The 9,821-nt window shown below is 59.2% G+C and overlaps 2 protein-coding genes across 2 annotated transcripts in view; one reads left to right on the forward strand and one right to left on the reverse strand.

Annotated features, from left to right (window-relative positions):
• The window catches only part of SMARCC1 (SWI/SNF related, matrix associated, actin dependent regulator of chromatin, subfamily c, member 1), an 89,461-nt gene extending 89,250 nt beyond the window's left edge, over positions 1-211 (reverse strand). Inside the window, 1 exon segment of the mRNA XM_005867205.2 lies at positions 143-211. Coding sequence (XP_005867267.1) covers positions 143-196 — 54 coding nt within the window. The 5' untranslated portion in view covers positions 197-211.
• Positions 212-1,072: 861 nt separating this feature from the next.
• DHX30 (DEAH (Asp-Glu-Ala-His) box helicase 30) overlaps positions 1,073-9,821 on the forward strand; it is a 21,571-nt gene continuing 12,822 nt past the window's right edge. Inside the window, 4 exon segments of the mRNA XM_014540505.1 lie at positions 1,073-1,164; positions 1,570-1,664; positions 3,954-4,006; positions 7,191-7,286. Coding sequence (XP_014395991.1) covers positions 3,979-4,006; positions 7,191-7,286 — 124 coding nt within the window. The 5' untranslated portion in view covers positions 1,073-1,164; positions 1,570-1,664; positions 3,954-3,978.

A 9,821-nucleotide genomic window follows, 5' to 3' on the forward strand; every position in this document is an offset into this window, starting at 1 on the left:
TGCTCCGTTTCGAGGCCGGGCCTGCAGGGAGCCCCTGGAGTGCCCTGGGACCTTTGTTTGCCCCCCGCGCGGCCTGGGCCGTGCGCCCAGAGGGAGGCCTGGTGCAATCTGGCCCCCCCGGTTTGCCCCCTTTTGCACCCACCTTGTCACGGGGGGAAGCCAAGGGGTGAGGTGTTCTTTGTTTGCTGGTGGTCATGCATTTGGGTTCTTTGTTTGCAGTGAACTGGAGCCCAGCTGGAGTGCCCTGGGACCTTTGTTTGCCCCCCGCGCGGCCTGGGCCGTGCGCCCAGAGGGAGGCCTGGTGCAATCTGGCCCCCCCGGTTTGCCCCCTTTTGCACCCACCTTGTCACGGGGGGAAGCCAAGGGGTGAGGTGTTCTTTGTTTGCTGGTGGTCATGCATTTGGGTTCTTTGTTTGCAGTGAACTGGAGCCCAGGGGGCCTCAGAGCCCCCCTAGCCAGGAGGATGGCGCTAGCACGCTGCCTCGCTAGTCTTCTCGTCGCAGCATCCGTCCCCTTCGTTGTGATTTTGCAAGGCAGGGTGGTCCCACTTTGCACCCCCAGCCCACAGGGGCTTGCCGTACCCTGTAGCAGGTGGACCGCAGATGGCCACTTGCAGACTCTCAACCCGTTTTTGCTTGCAACTTACTAGGCAGAGTAAATGAGACATTGTCTGATGGTTTCCTTTGGCAGTTTCTTTGAAAGAAGTAACCCACTGTCATTGTGGGTGTTGACCACATGGTATAATTTACACTTACATCTTGGAGGTTTGGAGTATAAGGTGCAGCAAATACATTCTTTGCTGCATTTTTTCCCCCCAACCTGCGTGGGGTATGCCTATACCTCCAAAAGGTATTCACTCTCCATGTGTTTTAACTTCTGTAGCTGTGGTTCAGAGTTTATCCCCGGACACTTCTGCCCCTTTCAGCTTTTGAAGATGCTATTATCCAATGTTATTTCAAACACCCAGGGGCCAACTGGGCGCAGCACGGCGGGAGTTAGTGTAGGATAAGCCAGGACCGCTTCGGAGCTCAGTCCCTAACTGCCTATTTGCATTCCGCCCCGGGGCAGCTTCGGGGTCCTGGGCCAGTTGTGCAACTTCTGGGAGAGAATTCCTGCCTCGCCGGGTGGCTGCGTAGACGTGAGAGAACTCTACAGAAGTCCTCGGTAAACTATGCAAATGGTGCTCAAGGCCTAGTTGTTATTTCCCCAAACTCCATGAGCTGCTTCGCCTGCCTTGGGTGAACCTTAGTCCTGATGGCAGCAGAACTCCAAGCTGCCGCAGCTGTGCCCTGGGCTTGGAGACAGCCTCTCGGAACTACCGGCTCCTCTGCCAGGAGGGCTCTCCCTTGGCCTCTTGGAGGTGATGACTTAGGGCAGCTCACGGTTTGGTGAGTCTAGAGTGGGTCCTGGCAGGTCCTGAAGCGAGGCCAGTGTCTCCATGTGTGTTTCATGCCACTAACAAAACTTGTCCTTGTTGCCGGAGGTAGTAAGTGAATTTCAGTGATGGAGCCACTCTCCTTCCCGGAGGGAGGGGCGCATCTCTCAGTGACCCAGCCTTGTACTTCCCAGGAGGAGGCCCAGCCTCGTGATGAGGAATAGCAAGGAGAGAATTCAGCTGCAGTTCAGACGCCTACAGAAGCTGAGGTCTTCACTGCTCTCGTAAGGTGAGTTAGCCACGGGCACAAGGCAGTGGTGGGTCTCAGGCTCAGACACACTGTAAAGCAACCATTTGTGAATTACATTCATTTGTGACTGTTTGGGAAGAAGGGTGTCATTTAAAATTTTTTTTTATTGATTTCAGAGAGGAAGGGAGAGAGAGAGAGAGAGAAACATCAATGATGAGAGAGAATCGTTGACTGGCCGCCTCCTGCACGCCCCCCACTGGGGATGGAGCCTGCAACCTTGGTATGTGCCCTGACCAGGAATCGAATCTGGGACCCTTCTGTCTGGAGGTCGATGCTCTATCCATTGAGCCAAAACGGCTAGGGCCAGGGTATCATTTTTAATTAGTCGTTATGGAAGCTCTCTGTCCTTGAAGCATCCCATAGTGACTCTTCCTGGAGTTAAGTAATGTTTCATTGTGCAAAACCTGATATTCTATTATTTTACTTCTCTCTAAACTATTGAAGAGAAACTCTGAACCTTGAAGGAAGGCAGCTTTCTTTTGATCTGTGTAAAATATCACCAATAAAAGATCTTTTTTTTTTTTCTTTAAGATCCTATCTTGGGTCCTGGCAGTTGGTTAGAGTGTCATCGCAATACGCCAAGGTTGCAGGTTCCATCCCTGGTCAGGGCACAAACAAGAATCAACCAATGGCCCTGACTGGTTTGGCTCAGTGGATAGAGCGTCGGCCTGCGGACTCAAGGGTCCCAAGTTTGATTCTGGTCAAGGGCATGTGCCTTGGTTGCAGGCACATCCCCAGTAAGGGAGTGTGCAGGAGGCAGCTGATCGATGTTTCTCTCTCATTGATGTTTCTAACTCTCTATCCTTCTCCCTTCCTCTCTGTAAAAAATCAATAAAATAAAAAAAGAATCAACCAATGAATACATAAATAAGTGGAACAACAAATTGATATTTCTCTCTTTCTCCCTTCCTCTTTATCCCTTTCCCTCTCTCTCTTTTTCTCTCTAAAATCAGTATTTTAAAAAGATCTTGACTATCATACTGTATTTTTTGATACAGGAAAAGATAGTGTTATATGACATGTTATATGAGTTAGTATTGTCATGGAGAGGATTGGGGACTTTTAAAAAGCAAAACCAGAAGTCTATTTACAAGCAAATTAACTTACAATTTTTTGGCGAGAAAGTATTGTTTCTTAAATAATCACTTAGATATTTTATATTTTATAATATTCAGGTTTTCTATGAAGTTAGAATCTCAAATTACACCTTTTTTCTTTTCTTTTCTTTTTTTTTTTTTGGACAGAAGGAGTCTATGGAATGTAATTTCTTAAAGTAAATTGAATTCTTGTTGCTATTGTATTGAAGTTTTCTCTCTGAGCTGCCATATCCTAGCGGCTGAAGTTCCCGGCATTTCTTGGGGGGAGGAGGGCATCAGGGCAGACCTGCCGTGGACCTGAGAGACTCGGCGGTCAGCCCTGCACCCCCACCGCCCGTGACCCCCAGGGAGAGGGAACAGTGGTCAGGGGCAGGCGCCCAGGCCCAGCGGACGCCTGGGAAGGCCGACCCTCTCCTGCTTTGCTGAGGCGTGAGTGATGTTTCAGATGAAGGCCACGTAATGTTACTGCACCAACCCCAGAAAACGTGTCATTGAAAACATCGATCATCCTGAGTTTAACTGCATTTTAAAACGAAATTGTTCAACCAGAGGTGTTACTTTCTTCTAAGTCGCTAGGAAGCTTCCTTGGTTAAGTGTACTAACCAGCAAAATGCGACACCGTTTTTTGCCAACAGTTGAACTTTTTTTTTGTGGGGGCGGGGGAGGGGGGGCGTAGTCAGCAGGATAACAATTGAACTTTTAAGTCACCCTCTGTTATTTCGGGGGCGGCTGTGCATTTGCGCACTGACCGCTTGTCTTTGATGCGCAGTCACACCCCACCCCGAGGGGCTGACCTGGGTTCTGCGAAAGCCCGGTAAACCGCTTGTCCGTAGGGCAGGCGTCAGCCCAGCTCCGACGCCCAGGAGAGGGGTCCCGGGAAGGCAGGGCTCCTGGAGCGGGGCCTCCGGTCCGCGATGAAGCGATCGCCTCCGTGGCAGGGCCTCGGACTTCAGGACGGAGGAGAGAGCTCCCGAGGAGGAAGGAGCAAAGCCTGACGGCCTCGCGAGGAGCTGGCCCTCCCCCTCGGACGGGAGCAGCGGGCTCCTGGGCGCAGAGCTTCACTCCCTCGGGTCCGGGCAGCTTCTTCAGTCCCGGATCCTCTGTGCTGAGGCCTCCCCGGAGGGCCCTGGGCGGAGCACTGACCTCTGCCTTTGGCCGCTTCTCTTTCTAGGGTTCCAGCTTCCCTCCTGCCAGAGATGTTCAGCCTGGACTCATTCAGAAAAGGTAAGAGCGGCCGGTGCTGTGGCCTGTGCCCGCCTCCCCTGGTCGGGGCGGGGCTGTGAGCCCCCAGCGTGAGTCCCTGGGTCGCTTCTGTGAGTGACTCTCAGGGTCCTTCCTCCGCCTGGAACCCACGGGCTGCCCGCCCGGCCTCGGAAACCCCTTTGTCGTTTCTGTGAGTGACTCCCAGGCCGGGACCGCCGCGCTTGAGAGCGTCCCCCAGGGTCATTGCAGCACCAGCTCAGCGGGCGCCGGGCACCTGCTCACGGGCAGCTCCGCCCTCGCTGCCTCCAGGCCCGCGTCATCGGGGGTTCCAGGATCAGAGGAGCCTGGAAGCCGTGAAGAGCTTAGCGCAGGCTGACACCTGGTCAACTCGCGATCCCTGTTAGTAATTAAGCAGCTTCGGGACTCCGTACAGTCTCGCTCGGGGCCTTGCTTTCCACACAGAGAAGGGTTGGGTTCTTGCCGCGTGGGGTCTCGGGAAACCATTCGCCTTGCTCCAGGCAGACCTGTCTTCTGGAGACGGACCATGAGGCTGGGCCCTCTTGCCTCCTGAACGCGGGGGTCGCTGAGGTCTGCGCCAGGGCCCTGACAACTCGGGGTGTGGCCTTGGGATACTTTCCCTGTTGTAGACGGTTCTTCATCTCTTAGGGAGTTTTTGTTTTGTTTAATGCTCCACGTGTTTATTTATTTGTTTAATCCTCACCGAGGACATGCTTAGGGAGAGGGAGAGAGGGAGAGAGAGACGTGGGCCGGCTGCCTCTGTACAGGTGGACCCTGCAGCCGGGGCAGGTGCCCGACCGGGAATCAGCCGCCGCCTTCCCTGCCCGGGATGATGCTCGGCCACTGGCCACGCCGCTGGGCTCTCAGATGCTCATTGTTTCTCTTGACCAGATTTCGAGCTCCCGAGGGTCCTGAACCTTGAGAGGAAGAGTGACGTGAGCCTTGGGGCTCCCGAGACAGAGCCCCGAGTCCTGGGTTGGCAGGTCCCTGACACACGAGGAGGTTCGGTTTGTTTGGCTGCAGACTGTCGCAATGCTTGGCTGGAAGGCGCTGGCCGCCTCCGCAGGCCGCACTGTGTGGCTGCAGGATTGAGCATCGGCTGCGCGTGGGACCCTGGGGTGGAGGCCCCTCCTGGGCCTTGGGGGCTTCGTGCAGGGGGAGGGCCCGTGCTGGGTCTGAAGGTGACGGCCAGAGCAGCTCCCTTGGCGATGGGACCCCACGCGCTGTGTCCCTCCCGCTGGAGCTCATGTGCCTGGAAAGGGGCCTGGTGATGCCTTTGCCAGCATCTGAACATAGGTGCTTCTCGGCCGCGCTGCCGTCAGCCCGACCACAAGGAGCAAGCTGGTCCTCTGCAGGCCGCACAAGCCTGGAAGCGCGGCTCTCGGCGGCAGGAGAGGGCGTGGCGAGGGGCTGGGATTATAACAGCTTTGCCCCAGTTACTGGAAGTGCCTCATGAGATCATCAAACCAGTGGTCCTCAAACCATTTCTTCTTTTAAACCCGGCGTCCCTGGGCGTGAATAAGGACCCTCTGGGAGCAGGAGCGGCCGCTGAGATGGTCCCTGAGCTGGGATCGGGCCGAGACACACCTGGGTCCTGGCACTTTGCTCCGGAAGCCTCTGCGGTGTGTCTGCTGCGCCGCTCGCGGGTGTCTGCCCAGCACACGCCTGGGACGTAAGGGCCCGGGGACAACGGCATCGCGGCAGCACAGCCACGGCGAGCGTTGTCACGAGGACAGCGCTGCCAGTGGCCGAGGCTGCTGGGGGGTGGGGGGGGAGCCCCTGGGAGCCAGGGGAGGAGGCCCTGAGTGCAGATACGTGCTCTTTCCCCCCAGCATGTTGTTATGAAAATCTTCAAAAACACGGCACCTACCACCTCGATTCTCTAGGGCAGTGGTCGGCAAACTCATTAGTCAACAGAGCCAAATATCAACAGCACAACGATTGAAATTTCTTTTGAGAGCCAAGTTTTTTAAACTTAAACTATATAGGTAGGTGTATTGTTATTAACTTAATTAGGGTACTCCTAAGGCTTAGGAAGAACCACACTCAAGGGGCAACACAGTTTGCTGACCACGGCTCTAGGGAAACTCCCTCCTAATTTTGGAAAAATATGGCTGAAAGGGCTTTTGCTTTTCCTGCTGAAAATTATAATTCTCCTCCTGCTCTCGCAGCTCTCATGCCTCAGACACTGCACGGGAGCAAGGGCTCAGGGGGTGAGCATCAGCCTAGGAACCAGGAGGTCAGGGTTCGATTCCGGTCAGGGCACAGGCTCGGGTTGTGGGCTCCATCCCCAGTGCGGGGGCTGTAGGAGGCAGCCGGTCGATGACTCTCTCATCACTGATGTTTCTCTCTCTCCCCCTCTCCCTTCCTCTGAAATCAGTAAAAGTAAATATATTTTAAAAAAGAAGAAACGGGCATCGTTGTGCAGAGCAGGCTGTTCCCGGGGGCGGCGGGGGGGTGGTGTCCCCGCTCCTCGCTCCTCCTGCCTCGTGTTCACCACAAGCAGCGGCTCCTGCTCCTCCCCAGGCCAGCGCGGCTCCCCCCTTGTCCCCGTCCAGCGGGCCTTAGAGACCCCAACCCTCCTCCCCATGGAAGGCGGTGGGTCCTGACTGTAGCTCTCGCGTGTCACACGTTTGGGACTTCTTAGAATGTCCTGGAAAGGCCGCTGGAGAAGCAGGGTTTAGTCTCCAAGTGCAGACATTTGGGATGGCGACCGCTAGCTTAGAGGGAGGGAGGGCTGCCAAGTGTGCGCCTGGCCTGGGCTCGCGGGGCGCCCAGCAGTCCGGGGGCCCCTCTGCCGGTTCCCAGAGGAAAGAGCAGAGATCTGGTGGCCGCAGTGCCGTCCAGGAACCCACAGCCGGCGCCGGGAGAACCGTCACGGGGAGACAGGTGGGGGCCGGCGGGGGACGTGGCTCTTTGGTTTTCAGCTGTTGTCCCGGCTCGTCCTCACAGCTCAGCACGGGGAGCCGTCCATGGCTGGGCGTTGAACTCAGAGGGTGGCGAAGGCGCCGCAAGCGGGGAGGGGTCCCTAGGAGGCGATGGCCCTTCCCTGTGCAGCACGGGTGACACTTTCTCAGAACCCGTGACCGGCTCCCGAGACCACCCAGCAGCCCGGAGCCCCTCACGGATGCTCTGGGCGAGTCAGCTCAGGGTCGGTGCCACCCTGATGCCCTCTCTCTCTCCCCAGATCGGGCCCAGCACAGACAACGTCAGTGCAAACTCCCCCCGCCCCGCCTCCCACCCATGTGTGTCAACCCTGCCCCCGGAGGGACCATCTGTCGAGGTAAGGGAGGAGCCTGGCTCCAGCACCAGCGTCCGGGGCTGTGGGGCGGGGCAGCCGGGCAGCCTGGGGCCAGGGCCAGGGGCCTCTGGGAAGCGAGTGAGGAGAGCGGGGTTCGCAGAGCAGTCGGAGCCTGCGGTGAGGTCACAGAAGGCTCGGGTTGTTTCATGACCCTTGGCCACCTGGCTTAGACCCTCCGGTCTCTGGGCCTCCTGTGAGAGCCGGAGTGAAGCCCCGGCCCAGTCCAGACGCTGGGCAGCAGCGTGGAGAACCCGGAGGCTTGCATCTCCGGGCAGCCCTGGCTCAGGTGGCCCCCAAGTGCAGGGCGCTCAGGGCGGGCCGGAGCAGAGCACCCTGACTGGCCCAGGGCCCTCCCTCGAGGCGTGGGGGGTCCCGGCGCATTGCTCCCGGCCCCTCAAAGCACTTGACTGGCATGAGCACCTGCCACTCAGTCCCTTTTGGTGGAGGAGAATGTCAGAGCCCAGACAGGGACAGCTGACCTCAGGCCCCGTGGTGCCAGGGCAGGCCCTGGGGGGGACCCTGGGAGCACCTCTGCCCGGAGCCTCAGGGCTCCCGGTGGCTGTCCCTGCCCTTAGCTGCCTGTCAGCCCTCCCAGGGGCCTCGGGAAGAACCACTCAGTCCTGGGTCTGCCTCCTGGAGACGGCACGTCCCCAGGCTCTGTCCGTCCCCAGGCTCTGTCCGTCCCCAGGCTCTGTCCGTCCCTCAGTGCTTTGAAGGCCAGGAGCGCAGGCAGGGCGCAGGGAGCGCCAGCAGGCACCGTGTCCCAGCGGCTTCAGGCACTGCCCTCTGCCCGGGGCCCTGTGGACAGCGTCTAGATAAGCACTTCCGGCCCCTCTGACCATTGACTTGGGTTTTAGAGAAATGCCGCCCCTACCGTTGCCAAAGCAAGAGTTGATCGCCCTTTTTTTTTTCTTTCTTAAAATGCCCTGTAACTCGAAAAGGCTGAACGTTAACATTTCCAACATGGCAGGTGAGTGGCTCTGAACGTCAGACGTGCTGTGGCCGAGCTCGCAGGCGGCTGGCTGGGGCTGGGCCCACCCAGAGGCCAAGGCCGCTGCCTGGGGGCCAGTAGGCCCCCCTCTGCCCCCCGGGAGCACAGACCCCAGCCCAGGGTCTCCTCGCAGCGCCCCCAGCTGGCGCCCGTGGGTTAATGCGTCTCTGCCCGCCCCGCCCCTGCCAGGAAGGGCTCTTGTCTGGGTTCTTCGTCAGAAGCAGGACATCCTGGTCCCCGGTGCCGGCCTTTCTGCCCCTCGCCCTCGAAGGAGGGGCGGCCGGAGCAGCCTCTGCTCAGACAGCAGAGCCGCTCAGAATCGTGGTCACTTGATCGGTCACGGTGCCCGGGGCCCATTGAGGCAGATTTGGGATTGAAAACTCTCACCTTCTCCCAGCCTGCCTCTGGCCGCTGCCGCGTCCCACTCCCCCTCTGAGCCGCCCTCCGCCTCCACCCACTCACCTGGGACACAGCCTAGAAAGCAGCGGGGCTGGGCCTGGTGGGGCCTGGGTCTGCCGTGTGCCTTACACCCGAGAGTGGGGAGGCCAGAGGACTGTTGGGGTGTCAGGCAGCTGCCCCGCCCTGCAGGTCCCCTCACCTTTCTTGTTGCCGAGCACGTGGGCCATTTCTTGCCATTTTGACCGTAAGGATGGAGCTCGGGGGGTCAGACGGGAGACCCTGTCCTCGGACGCCCTGCGCCTGGGCTGCCGGCTTCCTCCCGCTTTGCCCTGGGCTCCCGCGTGCAGGCCCTCAGGACCCTCTGGTGCCGCAGGTCCTCCCCCTGCTTCCTGCTGGCAGTTAGGTCCTGGCCCCGGGCTTGATCCAGAGCGACCACCTCTCGGCCTGCGGCTGAGGCCCCTGCAGAGCGAGTGGCGAGGTCCCTTCTCTCTCGCGGGCAGAGGGGAGCGTGGGGAAGGGGACGCGGTGAGAGGAGGGGCCGGCCACAGCCTCTCGGTCCTGTGGCCCCAGGTGGAGTCGGCAGCTTCTTTGAGGGTCAGGCTGGGTGGCCGTGGTTTCCCTGACAGGTGGAGAGGCGAGGGCTGAGCTGGCTGTGCGGGGAGCTCCTGTCTGACCGCGGCAGGGCACAGCCCAGGGCCCCGGAGGGGCAGCGGGTTTTAGGGAGATGTGTGCTCAGGTGAGAGAGGAGGGGGGACCCGCAGTCTGTTTGAAGCGTGGTTCTGAACGAGGGGGGCTGGTGTCAGGGCCCCTCACACCGTTTCCCAGCGAACAACCAGCGGCTCCCGGCCAGGCCTCCCTGGAAGCAGACGGGGCAGCGCAGGGCCGCCGGCAGGTGGAGGGGCTGCGTGTGCGGCCTTTCTGTCCAGGCGGGTCCCCTTCCGCCCTCAGACCCTCGGTTTTCTGAATGTGGCGGCTCCGTGGAGGGAGCTGGGCAGCCCCAGGCCCTGGAAGCGCTGCTGGAGCCGGTGCCTCCACTGGTGGCCAATCCAAGTGCCATGCAGAAGGTCGGGGGTGCAGAGGGTCGGGGGGTGCAGCGGGTCTGGGGTGCAGAGGGTCGGGGTGCAGAG

The sequence above is a fragment of the Myotis brandtii genome, unplaced genomic scaffold (assembly GCF_000412655.1).
Source record: "Myotis brandtii unplaced genomic scaffold, ASM41265v1 scaffold246, whole genome shotgun sequence".
Taxonomy (NCBI): domain Eukaryota; kingdom Metazoa; phylum Chordata; class Mammalia; order Chiroptera; family Vespertilionidae; genus Myotis; species Myotis brandtii.